We start from the raw sequence: 19,402 nt of genomic DNA, 5'->3' as shown, positions 1-19,402 counted from the left end.
AATTAAGGTGTCCCTGTCTTAATGCTGCTCACAGTGGAGGAGAATAGAGCACTCTACAGTTCATTAGTGAGGATTTACTGAATTGATGGTTACTGAGTTGATGCAATAGAATAAGTATTTTCCTTCCATTTTAACCCAGCTAAGCCAACCACTATTGCAGTTCTCCTTTTACTACTGAAAGATAGAATTGTCCTTGTCAAATTAACATTAAGTGCATTAATAATTAAAAAAAAAACACCATATATTCTCAGAAACTGAGATTGTAATAGTGCAAGTCAGTAAGACTCAGACTGGACCAGAGGAACTGAGTTTTCTGGTCCACAGTGGCCACGTAATAAATATCATGAACACTTGAACACTGTAAAATGGTCCTGGGAAGGCTTTCCAGTTAAGGTGCAGTGAAGTGGGTTTCGCCTGTCCCACTCCTGTTGCCTCCGTTCCACAGCCACAAGCTGAAGTCCCTAGTGGTGCTACAGGGCAGCTTCTGCAGCAAGAGACCACAAGGTTTCTTATTAACCGGACAGGTGGGCCTGTACTGGAAGTGAGCAAGGAATTGCAGCGTTAACATGAGAACTGCATTTTTGAAAACTTTAGTGTGCTAGGACTCATTAATTATTGTTAGGTTTTTTAGGCTAACTTGAAGTTATCTGACAGGCATGAGCATTTCACCCAATTTCCAGCCCATTTATAGCAAATTAAAGGCAAGACTGCATAAAGCAGCCTAAATGCCAGATTAGGAAAGGATATTTCCAGCATAGGAAGTGAAGAATGTGAATATAACTCTCTCATGTGCATTACAAAATGCATAACGGGGCAGCAGGAATGTAAAGGTGTGTCTGCCTACAGCCTGCCATGTACCCATTTCCCATGGAGCCTTTAGCAAGTGGCAGTTTGTGGAAGAGTCAGTTTGCTTCTCTGCCACATTACAATAGGTCTGTTAAACCTGCCTCAAGACTGGAATGTTCAAGGGCAGCTGAGAGCCCTGAGTTACCTTGATAGGCAATTTCTGGGATGTGTTGACAGGCTAACTCCATTGACTCCGCAGATCAGCCCATACATGGAGGAGTCACTGGGGCAAACAGAGGAGTTGCTATGGCATCATATGAGTGCTGCTTAAGTCTGAGCAGGGGCTTATAAAAGGACTTTGTGTTAAGCATTCCAAATTCCACCAAGTGTATGATTCCTAGTCCTGGTGCTGCCAGGTGATGTGTTTGTGCTCAGGAGCAGTCAACATCACCCAATGAGAATTACACATCAGTTCATGAGTGCCCTGTAGCAACCTGGAGCCATGATAGAAAGCTTCCCATGTGAGGCTCAGGTTGCTGCAGCATGTCTCTGAAAGGGTGAGGTTAAAGCCTTTGGAAGACATGCCAGGAACAAGAAGTTTGAGTTAACCTCTGTCTCTCATTCTGGGCAGACAGCACAGTCCCAACAGGTGATGCAGGCACCACAGGAACAAAATACTGGCATTTCAGTATTAATAAAAGACTTACAGGTATCTGACTGAGTTACCAACACCAGAGCTTGAGCTAAAACAAAGTGCTGAGCTATGGCACCATTCTCACCAACTCCCAGTACTCTGATGTGGAAGTTGTGAAGGCTGGACCTATTCTCAGCACCAGAAGCCTATCAAGATTTATGGGTGAGATCTTTTCCTTTCTGGAGAAATCTGCATGCCCTGCGCAATGATTCATTTGCTGTACATCAGTTAAACTTCTTTGTGAGGTATCTCTGTCACTCCAGGACTGATTGCTTGTCTGCTTACCATGTGCAGTCATGCTGTTAGTGCCCTGTATGCCAGCTGGGCATCTTTGGACTCTGCAGGTGGTGAGAGGTCCTTTATGTGTTCTCCAAAACTCCCTTTTTTGTGTATGTAGTGAGTCTCCAAGAGAACTCAAGATTTAGTTTTGGCCCAAGTCCTGTGAAGCCTGAGTCAGGCATAGACCCAGACACTCTCCCCTGGCATGTGCTGTCCTTCCCACAAGCTCTGGTCCAGATGACTGTGAAGGCTTTTGCTTAGTCCCATTCAGGTTCCCTCAGCATGCAGACTGTTATCACATAGTTTGAATTATGGGCATGGCAACCAAATTATTTCAGGCTCTACCAAATATCCATTTGTCATACCTGTCCCTCAGCATCAAATGCCAAGTATCATCCATTGAAATCCAGAAACTAAACACATATACTTACAAGACTCAGCAGTACGTACCTGCCTCCTGCGGCTAAGTGGGAAAACAGCTCACATCACCTGAGAAGGACACCTGAAATCACGGCAGTGGCGGATTAGTACTCTGCCAAAATTCAATTGCAAATTGCAGTTTCCATTTGTCAACATTTATTGCCCTCCTGAAATTTCTGGAACTATAATAAAACCTCAGACTTTACCGTTAATCTGCCTCAGCACAACAGGGGGTAAATCTTCAATTCAATGGAACAGTTAAGTGCCAAAATATCCTTACAGGCATCTCCGTATGCTGCCAAAACAGCCTGCCAGGCAGTGGAACCAGTGTTGTGATCAGATGGTGCCATCATAGCAAAATACATCCTGGTGCATTTAACTGGAGCATTCTTGTCCTTGGGCAGCCCTTGCTTAGTGCAGGCACACAAGGCTCCTCACTTACTGCCAAAAAACAGGGCTTTGTCCACCACATGAATACTTTTTTTTTAACCCAGGTTGCTTTGTAGTCCCCTGAAGGAAGACAGCATTTCTAAAAGGTGATCTCCCACCTCAGCTACCACTGCGTTTCGCTTGTGTCTGCATCCCAGAAGTCACTGTAACCAGGTGATGCAGGGATGCTCTGTAATCACTGTCCTTTTTTGTCTTCTTTATTGCCTACTCCTTTTGCATTTTTTAAAAATGGTAGGGACTGATAAACAGATGTCCAGGTCTGTTAGGCTGTCTCTGCAGTTCAGCACTGTGACTCTCTGCTGCTGTTATAAGACTGGTATCAGGAGACAGGGTTACTTTTGTGACAACAGATTTGTACAGCAGTGGAAGAAACAATCTTGGTTCAGTTCTTTCCGGGTATTTATATAATTAAAGTCTTGTACCTACTTTAATATATCATCCATTGTTTCAATTTCAGAATAGTAATTTTAGTGTCTACAATTTATATTTAACCCCAGGTTTTCCTGATATCCTGTCTGACGCCGCAGTGTTCACCAATGATATGTGTGAGAATAGCAAAGCTGACAGCTTAACCATCTCTTGATGACTATGATGTTTCTAAGTGAGATGGAGCTGTCCATTTGTTGAGTGCCTCAGTTTTCAGGATTAACCCTACCATTTCTAGAATGTACCATGCTTAGATATACCTACCAAACCTGTCTACCATACCTAGAATTACATGAAGGCAGCACTGACAGAACTTCCCAGTTCAGGACCATATCTAGCCTTATCCAGCATCTCTAAAGCAGCCTTCCACAGCTGCAGTCTGTCTGTTCAAGCACATGGTCCTCAACTTAGTTGTTGCCATCTATACTAAGCAAACACCTCTAACATCTCACAGTGATTTGAAAGCACCAGAGTGGTAGAAATGTTTCAACCAGCTATACAAGGGAGTATCTTTTTTTCCTCAGCTTCTCTCCACCAAAACATTGGTGACATACAGCTTCTCATGGGTTAACACGGAAGTATAAAGTCTGCAAATTTGCAAAGATACGGGGATACGAGGAACATTTTATTGCTTGGAGTGATTCATAAAACCTGCATGTTTCTGAGACTGATTCAGGGAGGTGAGCCAAGTTATGACTGACAGTCATGGTAGCCAGGTGCTTCCCAAGCTGCTTCAGCTGTGGGGCTGGCACATTCGCTCCAGAAATATGTCTTTGTAGTTCTTCACCTAGCTCTACCAACTGCTCTAACAAATCAGGTGATATGCATGGGTTATTAAACCACAGCTCGGTAGACAAAGCCTGTGTTGGCCATCAAGTTTTCAGGCATGGTATCGTGTTTCTGTAGATTTATGTACTGTAGAGAAGAGCTGCACACATCTGAGGTTCTAGACCACAGAAAGTTTTGTTCCTGGTAGGTATTTCCTGTTATTATACAGTTTAATACTGAGTATTTCTCAGCAGATGAGGCCCTCAGTGATACGGTTTAGTGGTGGTCTTGGCAAGCCTGGGGTAATGGTTGGACTTGATCTTAAAGGTCTTTTCCAGCCTACTTGATTCTATGATTCTATGAAATGCTTTGCTGCATGGCTATTGGGTGGAGGTTAAGAGTAAACATAAGTGTCTTACTTGTCCAGTATGATTTGATCAAGAGAGTTCACCCCCACTCATTAGTGTTGCTGAGGGGGTAAAGGTTTGCCTTTGGTGTAAATTTGTATTCCCAAATTCCACTGTTTTGGACCATTTCCTGGTGAAATGGACTTGGAATCACTTTTTTGTTCTAATACTGAAAACAATGCACCTTTTTTCTCCCTTATTACTGTGGAGTTTGTGTGAGCACTTCTCAGTCCGTGGATAAAGTTCGTTCTTTTGATTTTGGTCTTTGGGGGGGCATTCTGCTTAGTTGAATAAGTGGCACTTAAGGGATCGTACTCTGGTTCTGAGTAATAATTCTCCCACATTTCCCCCCCTTGACAGCTTGTTTTAAGAAACAGTTCAGAATTTTTGGTTTCTCCTTATATTGGTTACATCAACTAGAGGAGTTCTGGAGCAGGGGGAAGGGTTTGGTGCTGAATCTCTGTATACAGTATTTGTACAGATTGGACCTCATCCCAGATTCTTACTCGAGTGGTTACAGTTTCCTGATTGTAAGAATTATGTATTTACAGAGGGATCACACACCTTGATTTTTTGTGGGGCCCTAACCTTAAATTTGCAAAGAACTAAGGCCATTTGTTTTCTCTGAGAAAATTAATAGAATTGGCTGAGAAAGAAAGAGTGAAGGAGTGTTTATAATAAAAGCTGTTGCTACTCCTTAGCTGGGTTTGATCTGTCATTTTCGCTCAGGGCATGCTCCTTTCAGGTTTGGGTAACTTAGCCAACGTCTGTTTTCACATGTTTATAAAGCACATGCTCAAGGTTCAGTCAGATTTTAGTCTGATTCCATAAATGCAACATAAAAGCATAATGCTTCATTTGACCATCCTGTGCTGTAGTTGTTATGTCAGCCATATCCAACAACACATCACTTTGTGGCAGATCACTGGTCATGAATCATCAAGAGTGGCGTAAATGTGGACAAGCAGTCAAAGATAAAATTTTTACTGTATGATAGATGAAATTATTTGAACTGTAGTTCATACAATTCTGTGATATCCTCTGGCTCGTACTCCAGCAGAGACCTAAGCTATTTGGATTATAAACTGCCATCGTGGCTGGACATGTACACCTTTTATGCCTTTATCATACCAAGTAAAGACATACAGGTCACACAAACCTTGTTCTAAACGGTACAGTGTTTGAAAGCATTCTCATGTGTGTCTGGGGTTTGGGGGAAGTGGGGGCACTCACTCTCCAAGGAGGGAAGCTTTCTGAGCAACCCATCTTCAAGAATTGCAAAGGTGTGTATCTTCTTCCCAATGTCAGATGTTACAGGGGTGCTCATACTCCTGAAAATATAGTTCCATTTTGTGTCTTACCTCAGGCGCTTGGATTTGAAAACGTCAGCTTTACTTTATCAAGCTAGCATTTCAAATTTTCAAGTCATAAATGAATTTCTCTCGTGTGCATCATAAATCTCTGGAGCTTTATGGTCGCTTCTCAGAAGTTCCATGATTTGGGGGTTTTATGCTACGGCTGTTCTCATCTAAGATGTGAGGGGACTGTAAAATTAATGGTAAATCTGCCTGTCTGAGTGAGCAACATAAGACCCATGGGAATTAAAAGACATCAAATTGGGAATATTTTTCCCCTTGGGAGAATCCTGAGTACCAGAAAAATTAGCTCTGGAATAATCGTTTCCTTCAGGGATCCCCGTAAGTGCCTTTACTCAATAATTATGATCACAGGATATCCACTAACCAAGAGATGTAGTATATTTGGGGTTTTTAAGGTCATAAAACTTTAACAGGAGAAATCTAAAGCCACAATTATTGTTAAATCTGGGCCAGATTTATTCCATTGAAAATGATTGCAAACCTCTTGCTTGCCTCAGCAGGGGAGAGGTTATTTCCATATAAAGCAATCAAGTACTCTTTTAATCAAGGTATCTTAAAATGGTAATTGCTCAATTATTTGTCAGCAACACATAATTTTTGTTGATATTATAATGCTGTTTATTAGCACCATTAATAATGGAGCTATTTTGCTGTCTTCAGTACAGTTCTAACTGCAAAGTCCATGGGTGTTTTGAGTTAATTAGTCTTTTAGGAGTGTGTTCTGCCCGTGTTCCTCATGATTCCTCGTAGACTCTAAAGGTATAGCAAAAACCAGAGTTCAACTTCATGTTAAACTACTGGACCTGTGGAGAACTGCAGGATACTACGTGGTTCATCCAATGCTGTGATAAACTTCACATTCTAGTGCCCTATAGCTTGTAAACATCTGTGGACACTGGCATTAAGCGTGCATTAACAAATCTTGTGTCTTTACAGCGTTTATTCAGGACACCAGTCTATTTTGATTCCTCCCTCAGAACTGGAGACCAATCCCGCTCTATGGCTTCTTGCTGTGAGTCAGTACAAAGTGAGAGACACTTTTTGTTCCTATTCGGTCATGGAGCTTTGTACTAAGGGACTCGGTTCGCAAACAGAGTCGCTGAAGGTGAGTAATTCTGCCATCCTGCAAAGCCTGTCGTCTGCACACTGGTGTTTGAGAATGCCACGAACAGCTGTGCTAAATGTCTGTAGTGAGGAGAAAATCATCACAGGGCAAGGGCAGCTTCCGCAGAACCTCTGTTATTCCTTGCCAAAGGCTGTATGTGAATATCAGTCATTCTTTTTCAGATCACAGGGCTTTTAAACATCAAGGAAAGGCTTATTTACCTAAGCTTTTTGATCTGTGTTGAAGCCTGTGTTGATAGGCAAGTGTTGGAAAACAGAGGTGTAAACATCCAAGAGGCCCAAGGAGTATTATACTGTGTATTATGTTTTATCAGTTCCCTGATTATATGAAGTACCAGTTTGTTTTTGGCCCCTGTAATTAAATAATCACATACTTAAAAGTACTGTGTTGTTTTAACTGGATTGACCTCAGAGGGGAGGCGTGGGGGGTATATGTTCTTTTTATTTCCCCTCAGAATTAAAAGCCAGGTAGCCAGCTACATTTCTGTAATCATCTAGAATTTCCAATATGCTACTGAAATAAATCAGATCTTAGAATACTGTTATTTAAGATGTCTCCAGCCCTTAACATCTTCACTTAATAATTTCCTAATCAGTTTTTCCAAGTCTAGACACTGCTTCCTGTTTGTTATTATTTGCTGGCTTTCTGAATTAATATTGGGAAATAGAATTCTCTCCATTAAGAATTAGCATACCCATCTCTTCCTATGTGCTAACACTGAGATGACAAGCAGGTATGTTTACTCTTCTATGGCTATTAGTCTGTCATCTGTTCTTCCAGCCTCCAGGAAAGATGAAAATTACACTGGTACCTTATCCTCTATTCTGCTGTTCTTCTGAAATCTAATATCTACCTTACACACCTAAGTACTACTAACTGGTTTTCATTAGATCCAGCCATTTGTGGCCTTCGTTACATTTTAACTTCTTTTTAGGCAAGGGGACTGGACCTTTCACGTGTGCGGACCTGTGTAGTAGTGGCTGAAGAACGACCTCGGATAGCTCTTACTCAGTCATTTTCAAAATTGTTTAAAGACCTCGGTCTCCATCCACGGGCTGTCAGCACATCGCTTGGCTGTAGAGTTAACCTGGCAATATGTTTGCAGGTAAGATTTTTCACTCCTTAAGCTCAAAGTTGTTTTGAGAGAATGGTGTTCAGTAAGAAGCATTCATTGTATTTCCTTTGGCTGCTTCGTTGTAGACGTGTTAAGAAAATGCATGTGGTACTTAATGTTCTTGCATACGCAGGTAGTAAATTTCTGTTACATTATCAACTATTTCATCCCTCCCATGCTCTCATAGCATTTATTCTGCCCATGAATACTGTAATTCAGAAAAGTACATGGTAGTGGCAGAATGCATACTCTGTACTCCAGAAATAGTATTTAGTCATGTAATGTAAAATCCAGTTTCTAAGGGCTTGCTTTAGTATGTTGCAAAACTGATTCATTCTGTTTATGAAAGAATTCCAACCACTACTGGATTAACTGGCTAGATATTTTCTGCTCATAATTCGTTGCTTACAATGGAAAATTATTTTGCTACATCTCTTTCATTCTGTCTTGATCCACGAATCGGAAGAAAGTACCCAGGGATAATACAGGATTTAACTTGCATTCTCCAGGAATCTTTAATTGCATCATGATTGTAAGGACAGATTGAGCACTGTAGCTGTCTGGTCTGAATTTCTGAATAGCCTCTACATTTTCACCCAATGATAACTACACCAAGCAAATAGTTTTAGGCAGATCTACAGTATATTATTTTCTCTGTCATGCTTTAAGTGAATAAAGTTAACTTGCCTTTTCATAAGGTGTTCCATTTTTAATGGATTTTACCTTGTTTCTAGTTTAAATTTATCCGGTAGTAGATTCAGCTATTTTTATTTTATTACATTTTTTTTATCTAGAATAAAGAATCTCGTTTTTGTCATGACTCAGTGCACATCTTGTCTCTTTGATAAATAGATAAAGAATCTTTAGACATGCTCTTCTGATCTGTGTGTCATCTTTATGACTCCTGATCTCTTCCTGTCTTTCCAAATGTGGTATCAGAACTTCACATATTATTCCTGTTAATAATGCCCCAGGTCTCCTACTCAGATGAAATATGATTTCTGACTTAATAGTCTTTTTAAATAGTACAGGAATCATCTTCTGTATTGGCAGCTGCATTGGCTGGGAAGTACCATGTTCATTTGGTCATCTACCATGTCTCTAACCTCTTCAAAGTCAATGTCTCCCCAGCAGAACTTGCCTGTACCCTATATGGTGCATCCCACTTTTCCTATCTGGCAGTTACCCCTAGTTTACATCAAAGGATTTCTCATGCATATAACATTGATGATTGCTTAGGTGTGAAAGCCAGAACAGATCTTCTCAGTGACACTGCAATCACAGCATTCGCTATTCTTTTCCTGATTGTAAATGTGAAGATTTTTTATCAAAAATAAAATGGTCAGCATAGACCAGTATGGCTGTGTGTTGTGCCTGCCTTAGCCTCTTGCCCTGTTCAAAATCACTAAGGAATCCTGGCTTTCATCAGAACTTGTCTAAAAGTGACCTTCTAGGCTAGAAGTAACCTTCAGTTACTAGAATATGAATACAAGAGGTATGCCACATCTCCATTACCGCTTGCTTTCTCTCTGACTACCAGCAGAGTATCCCTTCAACCCACGGTGGCTTTGGTTTTTATTATCAAACATATGACAAGGCAAAGCTTAGCAGGGTTAAAAGTCATTCTGTGTCCCAGATATAGAGCTCTTTAGTTTGACATTCTGTAAATGTTCTCCAGGAATAAAAGTTTAAGAAAATTTCCTGTAGTCTCACAAGCAGCACTTGAATCCTTCTAAACAGTTCTACTCTAATAAAACTTAATCAATAGTCTTGAGAGGATAGTACGTCTTGTAGGTTAGAAACATCTATGAACTCAAGCATCATCTTCCCCCCTATTTCTGGCATGGATTTGATACAAAAGGTACCGACTGAGGTTTTGGAATCTCTTCTACTGAATTTGCAAGAATATAGACTTCTTCATTTCTTTATCCCTATCTAAAGTCCTGTGTGATGACAACACATCAGAAAACATCTAGGGCATCTTCAGGCACTCCTACGTGGGACAGCACAAATTGAGTGGTATCAGTTTAGGCCAGTTAGCAGGTGTGGGTTGGTGTGCTTTCCTAGTCAGCAACTAATCAAGCTTAAACACTTGGCTGGAAGGGGCACAGCAAGCAGAAAAGACACTACTTTCCCTTGAGCAGAAAGGGAAAATGGAGGAGAAAGAGATGAGCTGGTTACTTGGTAACCATAGCTTTCTTATATGCTCCTGTATCTTTAGCCATTTGGACATGCTGATGTGATGTCTTTTACAGAGGAGGGGAAGGAGGGAAGTGATGGCATACCTTCACAGATGACTGCTCTGACTCTCCTGGCAGATCAGGATGGGGCCCATCAGCTTGCCCCTGCAGCTGTGGTGTAGCTACTTCTTAAAAATCACTGAACTTAGTAGCTAGAGGTCTGTGGAGGGAAATGAAGTATGCTGTAGATAGCAAGGACAAGTTAACTGCAGAAGTTTGTTTGACACTAATGAAAGTCTCCATTGAAGGCTTGCAGTGATCTCTGGACTGTTAAAGGTGGCTGCTTCACTTATGAGACAAGTAATTTGTTTAAGACAAATAATAAAACCAGGGGCACTAAGCAGCAGTAAGCCAGATTCAATGCCCAAGTATGCCTTGTTGGAAGTAATAATTGTACTGGATCTGCCTGGTTATCTTTTTAGAGTTAACTTTTTTCTTAGCATCCTGTATGGAGCTGTGTTTTGGGTTTGTGATGGAAATAGTGTTTATAGCACAACAGTGGTTTACCTATTGCTGAGCAGTGCAGCACCGCATCAAGGCTTTCCCCATTTCTTACTCAGCCCACTGCTTTACCACGCCACTGCCCACAGTGAGTATACTGGGGAAGAGCAAGAGGCTAGGAGGGGACACAGTGAAGAAAGCTGTACCAAGCTGACCTGGGACTTCCCACTTCATGTAAAGTCATGTTCAGCATTAAAAAAGGAGGAGGGGGCAGGGGCAGGTGTGGTCTTCCTAAGCATCCATTGGTCAGAGACTGGCTGGGAATCATTCTATTTGTGGGAGGTGATGAGTGATTGCTTTGCATCATTTTTTTCTCTTTATTTCACTCATTAAACTGTCTTTATCTTGACCAATAGGTTTTCTTGGTTTTGCTCTTCCTATGCTCTCCACTGTCCTACTAGGAAGAAAGTGAGTGAGCAGCTGAGTGGGTACTTAGCTGCTGTATGGGTTAGCCCATTACAAATGTGCTGGAAAGCTGAATACACTCAGAGCAACTGGAAGTCCTAATCAGCATGGAGTTAGGCTGCATTTTTAGTTGACTGTGTATATACACCTTTTGATTAACTTAGATGAAGTTTGCTTCTTAGGTGGTTCTTTACTGAAATTCTTGGAAAAGTTACTGAATCAAACTATAAAAGTGGATAACTCTCTGAAGAAATATTATTAATGATACTGACTCTGAGCTTAAGAACAACAGAGAACCTTGAGCGAGGCGATAAACAGCCTGGCTTAGTGTCAGGCTTCAGTGAGTTTTACTAAGATGCTGCATCTCAGTCCATAGGACAAACTAGAAGCTATACGCTGTCTAAAGAGTGATGTGGCTGGAATGAAGAAAAGACATTTCATAACTGGCTATGTTTAGTAATGTTACCCTTCCAAGTGGAATGTTTTTTGAAGCATTTAAGCTGAGGGTAGTTTGGCAAGATTTAAAGAGGTTTGAAAAATTGCTAAAGATGTTACTTACAACAATCACTGTAAAACGTGTCATTTTGATTGAGAATAAGATAGAGATGAAGATACAGGATTGTGTCCCTTGAAGCATCTGGTAGTAGACACTGCCAAAGACTGGATACTGAATTAGACTGAATGCTCTTTCCAAACAGTCTGGAAGTTTATGGCTAGTGATATTCCAGGATAGCCTGTAGGCTATTCTGGTTTTGGGGCTGAGGAACAGAATGAATTTTAATCCTTGATCAACAATGTTCCTGAAATTAGCATTGTCTCCAGTATGTTCCAGAAATGGGTAATGATTTCTGAATTCTTCACACTGCATAAAAATACTTCTAAAGATGTTTGAGTCGATAGCATCTTCCAAATTGTGTCATCCATAAGATCGGCATGTGGTTCCTGGAACACCATCTTTCACAGAAATAACTGGGATCCAGCCTATTCTATGGTCTTTCAAAAATACGTATCTACTAATCACCTTTCTAAACATATCTCAGTATTTAGGTGTTGATCCTTAACCAGCAAAAAGCTTATCCAGGCTTTCTTCTCTATGGACTGCCTCTAATGCAACTAGGATGTGCTCTTTGATACCTTCTCTTCATTTCCAATTTTTTGGACAAAGTTAAGATTTGAATGTTTCAAAGGGAAGGTATTCTGATTTTTCCAAAAAGCTTTTACTGTTATTCTCCCCCTCTGAAAAGAAGGGGGAGACTGTGGGGGTGTATACATGTAAGTGGGTGTGTGTATAAAAACTTCATAGCACAATTTGATCTCTTATTAAAGATTACTTTGAAAAAGAAATCATTGTCATAATCCCGTTCATACAAAAGAGCATTAGTCTACCAAATGATCCCAATTTCAGGCTTAAGATCACTGACAGACTCATGAATTGTCATTTGTATTCATTTCCTCTCAAATTTAGAGCAAATGTGCTGTTTCTTTTGATGTTGTCATTTTAGACTAGTTTTTTAGAAAATAAATATTTTAGAAAATAAATTATTTTCTCCTTCTTTAGAGATGCCACTAATGCCACTAATTTCTGACCTTTTATGGCTGTATAGTCACAGGTAGTGGTCGTGGGATTTCTGAGATTAAAAGATTGCATCCAGAATATTTTAATTCTCATTAACTAGCATCTTAGCATTCTCAAAAGAGAGAGAAAAATAGATCTGAAAAGTAGCCTGTTTTTTACAACAGCACAGATGGCTCTCTAGGATTTTAGCTTATTTCCATTTAAACACTCAAAATAAGTTTTTTCATTTTATTCAACATGTTACTCAATTTCAGTTGAGGAAGAACTTTCAGAAGTTATTCATTTTCCTCAGTTAACCCTGAAAATGTGCTAACAAATCTGCCCAAGCTAGGGCAGAAGAGCAGGATTCATCTTGCTGCTTTTATGCCACCTCTTAAGTGAGACAGCAATGCTGAGTTATCCAATATCCATCTATAGTCAGTAGAATCAAATAAAGACTTCAGGGGTGAGCTTGAGCTTCATTCAGCCTATCTAAGGTGCCTGTCTTGTTATAGGATTCATCACCATGAAGAAGTCCTTCCTACCTTATACTGCACCTTTCTTCTTTAATGTTAGAAGTTATATGGATCCTTCCTTCACTAGCAAAGGAAACTTCAATAGTGAATTTAGGGCTCAAAGTTAATGTTTCTTTTTACTTAGTGATAGGTAAAACATTCTGAGGATCTTCCATATCAAAAGTAATAAGGGATAGCTCTGTAAAGAGTGTGATAGGAGACCATGCACTTTGCCAGAGGTATGATTCACACTTAGCAATGTAGAACAGCTCTGGGTGAGCTCCCTCAGATTCTGTTTTCTCACCTTTACTATGTGTCATGCCACAATGTTCTTTTCACAACTCCAGCTGCTGTCCTTACGTACGTGAAATTGCTAAGTGTACATCAAAAATTCCATTTCTGAACATCACTGGAGCCGAAGTAGACTCACAGTAAACATTGAGGCCACATCCTTAGATAGCAAAACAACACAAAACGCAAAACAACAGATATTTTTTAATACTTAGGACTTCTGATTGCCTAGTTCCTTGCTTTTAATTCTGGGAAGGGAAGCAGGGGAGTGCATGCAGCTTGGCCTTTGACTTCAGTGGAAATCAGGTACAGGCTGAGTGCTAGCACATGGTCATCCCTACTGCTGACTTGGGGCAGTTCTCTGTCCAGTTTTGACATGCAACATTTTCCCAGAGAATAAAAGCCTGGCATGTTGGAGAGGTTTGCACAGACGTGGGATGGTTCACTGGTATCAGCCTATGTATGGGCAAGAGATATATTTAGTCCAAGGGATGTGACTTATGATGTACCCATTTTCAGGCAGAAAATTATGTTTGGCCCGTTTTATTTTCTTGAACAGTGCCTCGCATTTCCTTAAGTATCAAATACAACAGAAGTCATGTTGTTTTTTTCCTGTTACCAGCATTACAGATGCTCTCTATCTGTGTCTCACAAAATAAATGTGCACAGACAAATTGGGTCAGTCACTCTGGTCTTGGCTAAGACTCTGCTTCTTTAGAAATGCTTTCAGAGTATCTCAGCTGCAGTTGGCTGCAGAAGGATGCTGCTGAGACTTCAGCTGCTGTTTCTCAAGCTCTTCTTTAGTCAAAAGCCATATGAGGCTCTGGTATTTTCAAAGTCTTCTGTGGACCTGCAGTATAGTCACAAGCAATGAATTATGTAACTGGTGGATTTCAGCAATTCTCCTGCTTTCTTGCAGTTACACTGCAGTGTTCAAGCTGGATTATTAGTAATATTTCTATTTGGGGCAGCAATGTAATAATTCATCCTATTTTTTAAAATGCTTCATTTCCCCGTGCATCCAAAATAAACCTGGTTTAGGATGCTCTATGGCAGCTTCATGTAGTCTTTACCTTTGCTGGAATTCAGAAGGTTGATGAGAGGGATGTGGGACACAGTGCTCTCAGCTGTTTATTTTGACAAGATGCAGGGTAAGTCCCACTGCAGCCATCTCATGTTAGATGCTCCATGTGACAGTAGCAGCTTAGGACTAGTCACCACTGTGTTTTACCTTTGCTGTGTTACTGGTCGTGGTGGTGAACTCATGGGGTTTTATCAGCTTTTACTTTTACTGTTGTTTATATGTATTACTCTGTTTACCATAGCAAATAGACTAAGAATGAAGAATTACTGAACTGTGCAGTTTAGTTATGGTCTTCTAGTGATTAGGTTGTGAATGAAGTCTTGATTTTATTTCACTTTAGGAACAGGTTAATCTGTATAAAACAATGTGCAAGTATCTCTCTCTGTTGTATACTTAATATTTTTTTCCCAAAAACTAGAGAGCTTAGTTTTCATTTCCAGAGGACATCACTCATAAACTTCTTATTGTAGTGAAATGGCAGACCTGGAACCCTTGTCTCAACGGATGTGCATTAAAGTATCAGGGCCTTAATGTTTATTGACTTCTTCACCGAAACCAAAGAAAAAATCAGTCTGCTAGGCACGTTTTCCACTAACAATGTTGTCTGTAGTGTCCTAAAACCATTGAAGTCTGTTTGTCCAAGGTTAGCAGTCTACAGCTGTCTCTTCTGTTGCTCTACTAAAATGTTGACACCTCATTTTTTACTTTTTTTAACCTTTAATGGTATAATGGTTAATTTGTAAGATTCCTGTATTTGACATTGTTTTTCTTTTTATTTTACTCCCTGCTTTTTGCATTTTCCTCTTTTTTTTTCCTCCCACCTTTCATTCCCATTTCTTTATTATTATTTTTGTCTTGTGTTACCTTCTTTCTTTCTCTCCCTCATCCCTGCTATTCCTGCTGCTATAGCCTCACAGGCTGGGGAAGCTGGCCGAGCAGGTAGGGGATTTTCATGTTCCCTCAATACCCACCTATCAGCTTCCAACAGTGGGACAGACTAGAAATTGAGTCTGGAGATTTGGGGATTTTCAGATCCTTCTATGAAATTATAAGCAAGTCCAGTATAGCTTTACCTGGATGCAGATTTCATCAAGGCTGTCTGTTGTAACTATTTCATTCACACTGAAAATAACAAATGCCATAGTGATTGTCCTTGATTTTCAAACTTGACTGTTTCCATTGTTTTATAAATCAATTCAGGTTTGGTTTTATTTTTAAAGATAACCAATTTTCCCTTGATTTTGGTTTGTTTGGGTCTTTTTTTTTTTAACATTGCGTATATTTCAAATAAGTTCTCCACTCAGCACTAGTCTGTTACACTGCTGAGTTTAATAGTAGACTGAAAATCGTGTCGTTAATAGCTAGAGAGGTTGTTGTATCTTGTATTGTGTATAACAAGCTAAAGAGGCTAACATGCATGTGCAGCTCTATTACTCTTTTTCTCTTCTGGTGGTGGGTCACTATCAGTAACTGTACCGTAAGTACCAGCTGGAAGTGGTAACTCTTTTCCCCTTTAGATACAGGAACTCCATCACAAATTGTGGAACTACCAATCAGTATTGCAGAAATGTAATATTTATCTCTAGCCATTCCTAATGCGAAGAATTATGCTCTGTAATATACCCAAGACAGGACAGAAATCACTAGGAGTTGATGTTGCCTGCCGTTTTGAATAGTAAATATCTAAATAACTGATAAAGGAGTTCCTGCACCTCTAGATTACCAGGTTTAGGTGAATTTATCTGCTGAAAACAAACAGTCCAGTCTTCCAAAAAATGAAGTTGTGCTTTTCTTATAGCTTTCTGCTTAGCAGTGACACGAGGTGTGCAGCAGAGAAGAGCCCTAGACTAGAGCATTGAGAATTCACAGGATGTTCAGTGCTGATGAGTTTGAAGTTTCAGCTAAGGAAGATCACTGCAGGTTACAAAACTGCAGCAAAGCTGTGGGTGGAAAGGCCTGAAAGACTGTATCATCTCTGCATGAAGGGAAACTAAAATTAGTCTACTGCTTTTCAACTAAATATTGTGACATAAAGCAAGGATTTAAATTATGCAGTGGAAGACTGAAAAGGAACAGAATTGCTTACAGACCTTCAGTCCTCATTGGTTCATGTCATGCGTGCTACCTTTACTATCTTTAGCTTCAAGTATATTCTCTGTTGCATGTATGGAAGACTCAGTAAACCATGCTTCACGTTCCTGACCATGTGCTTCTGCCATTAAACTGTGTCTTCTCAGCAATTTCTGCCTTCCTTTTTATGGCAGAACCTGTTTAACATTTTTTGTATGTACACACGTGCTGATTACTTGGCCTTTTATAGCAAATAAAACCTACATTGACATGTGTTTGGTTAAGTAGTATGGCCGTTTGATGTTTTCTGAACCCTAAGGTAACAGGTACCTGACGGTAGGTATGTTTTCCAGTGCTCTTTCTGATTCTGTAAAGCTGAGCTTTGTTTGATGAATAGCTTAAATATAACTTGCCATTTGATTAGCATAATGAGATGTGAAATGAATGTTCAGTTATTTTGGGGGTAAAACTCTTTTATCCTCCTAGCCTTCAGGTTCTGATTAGCTGATGTTGTTGTTTACAGGGAACATCTGGACCAGATCCCACCACTGTGTATGTTGATATGAGGGCACTGAGGCATGACAGGTCAGAGCCACCTTTTTCTCTTACACACAATTAACAGTTTCTAGCAAGAAAGCTACTTCAGCACACCTCATAGTCATGAAAACCTGTGTACTCCTCCTAAATAATTTGTTCTAACTCCTACCAGTGAGCAGACAGACATTTTTATTGGTTGGTTAATTAATTTTACCACTGATAAAACTGAAGCATCTGACATCACCCACCACTGTGATGACTAACAAGATTTCCCTGCTTTTATTGCCTTCAGGATTTCATAACATTTGTATTCAGGTGGTGCAGGCCTAGACAGTCCCTAAGAAATAGAGACCTGGTGGGCCTCTTAGCTTCACAGAGTTCTTTCTGCCCAGTTGGCAAACAGCAGGGAGACCGTGGGGGGAATTTGCTTCAATTCTTGATGCTGCAGGACTAAGAGGGAATGGATCATTGGCTTCAGCCATTGTGAGCAACCACATTCTGTAAACGTGGGTACCTTCTAGTTCTGTTTTTCGTGTTGGATATATACAAGAAGCAAGAACTAAAATTTGTTACTAGTGTTATTAAGGAGACGTCCGAAATCTTATGGTTGGAATGAAACTTGTGATTTTAGATGTAATTTTAGAAAATTCCCATGCACATGTGTTTCAGTTTTCCAATACTTTGGTTAAAAGGCTAGCAGGTAGTCTCTTTACAAAATTTTAACAAAACAATAGTTTCATTAACTCTGGAAGGAAAGGAGGAGGAGAGAGGTTGTTCTTTCTCTTTCATGCTTCTTAAAAGCTTAGCAAAGAATTTGTTGCCCTGAGGTGAATATGAATTTTGGCTATATCAAAGTGACCAGCTCAGCTTGCAGGATGCAGACCTCAGGGCATTGCGGGCCCAAATTATCCTCTGGATAGTTAAGTCAGATACACATACAGATATGTTCTTGTAGTACACGGAGTTTGTCAGATGGATGAAAGGAACTGCAAGACACTTGACTCTCTCAATATTTCTTTATTCCTTTTGCACACAGTTATCAACAGTAATGCTTATATTTGGTCCATCCTTTGGGATACTACTGCCTGCGTAACCCAAACGTAGAAAATTTGGTCTTGCTGACCCAGCAACTGCAGTACTGTGTAGACACAGTCCATGCTCATACTCAACCCAGTGAAAAAAATGTGGTTTTGTAAAAAGGTCTAATGGTTATGTGAGCCTAACATCTCTGCATTGCACTTTTGAAAGGAGATTCCTTGAGAAATCAAAAATTCTGAATTATTTATGTTGTAAAAACGAAATTAGAAGTGAGGCATTTCTTTGCCTAATAGCAGAGCAAACACTGTGATCAGGGTAGGTCTCATCCATCCTGTGGATTCTTCTGCACTCCCTGGAAAGGCACACATACCCCCAATGTATTGTAGTTACTGCAGACATGCACCAGCATGGGATGAATTGAATTTTAAGGTACTTTTCTTTCTGTCTTGATAAGGAAGGAACCTTTGGAAATCAAGTGCTTACTTTTTAATAGATGCAGTAAACTGAGATTTATTTACCCATAGTGTTTGCTTTAATCTCAGAGTTCTGAAATGGTTGCAGTTAAGTTGAACACTATGTAGGTAGATCCATGTAAGCATCATTCAAGTGCAGAAGAAAGAGCTGATGAATCATTAAAACTACAGTTGTAGCTAAGGGGAAAGAAAAAAGCGGGTGTAGATTAATTCCTTATTTGGAATTATTTTTGCTGAGAGGAGAAGGAAATTTATAGAACATCCATTGGAAATGAAGTATATAGAAACATACATAGAAAGAGAACATAGAATTTACAGTTAGTTAATAAAAATTATAAACAATAAAAATAAATTTGTATGTATTTATATAGAGGAAATAAGATCTACTGTTTATAAAAGCTGCATAAACCATGGGTATACTATTTCTCTGCCTTTAGCATGTCATTGAGAAGTAAGCATCGTTATTGAGATCAGACTTTGCAGTATATTAATTTATATTTAGTGACTAGTTATACAGAACATGAAATATGATCTTTAGAGTTGGCTTCTCAGATTGTGGTAATGTAGATTTTAATTTGATGGATTAAAGCTGTGCTTCACTTACTCAGTCCTGTGGAATTCAGAATTAGATTCATGGGTCATAAATTAGGAGAGAAAACAACTTTATTTGACATAGTCTCTTCACACTTGCTGTTTCTAACCATTTTAGTGGAACTGAATGTCACTGTTGCTTAACAGTAACTGACAAATTGCTGTACATAGATGCGAGACTGTGTAGTAACAACCCACCAAGTCTTTGCAGGTCAGCCAGTCCCCCAGCAATCTGAAAAGTTTACTCTGTACA

General features: G+C 39.8%; 1 protein-coding gene across 4 annotated transcripts in view; it reads left to right on the top strand.

Moving 5' to 3' along the window:
• Positions 1–19,402, top strand: part of DIP2C (disco interacting protein 2 homolog C) — a 320,370-nt gene that overhangs the window by 274,816 nt on the left and 26,152 nt on the right. For 2 of the 4 annotated variants that reach the window (XM_062621536.1, XM_062621534.1), the window contains 4 exons: positions 6,546–6,714; positions 7,670–7,840; positions 15,350–15,379; positions 17,034–17,095. In XM_062621536.1, the coding sequence (XP_062477520.1) occupies positions 6,546–6,714; positions 7,670–7,840; positions 15,350–15,379; positions 17,034–17,095 (432 nt within the window). The remainder of the gene's footprint in view (positions 1–6,545; positions 6,715–7,669; positions 7,841–15,349; positions 15,380–17,033; positions 17,096–19,402) is intronic. The other 2 variants (XM_062621535.1, XM_062621537.1) reach the window with 1 other exon arrangement.

Source organism: Pezoporus occidentalis, unplaced genomic scaffold, assembly GCF_034315485.1.
Source record: "Pezoporus occidentalis ecotype Australia unplaced genomic scaffold, CSIRO_AGI_Poc_V1 ctg23, whole genome shotgun sequence".
Classification (NCBI taxonomy): domain Eukaryota; kingdom Metazoa; phylum Chordata; class Aves; order Psittaciformes; family Psittacidae; genus Pezoporus; species Pezoporus occidentalis.
This window is presented reverse-complemented; position numbering and strand designations above follow the sequence as displayed.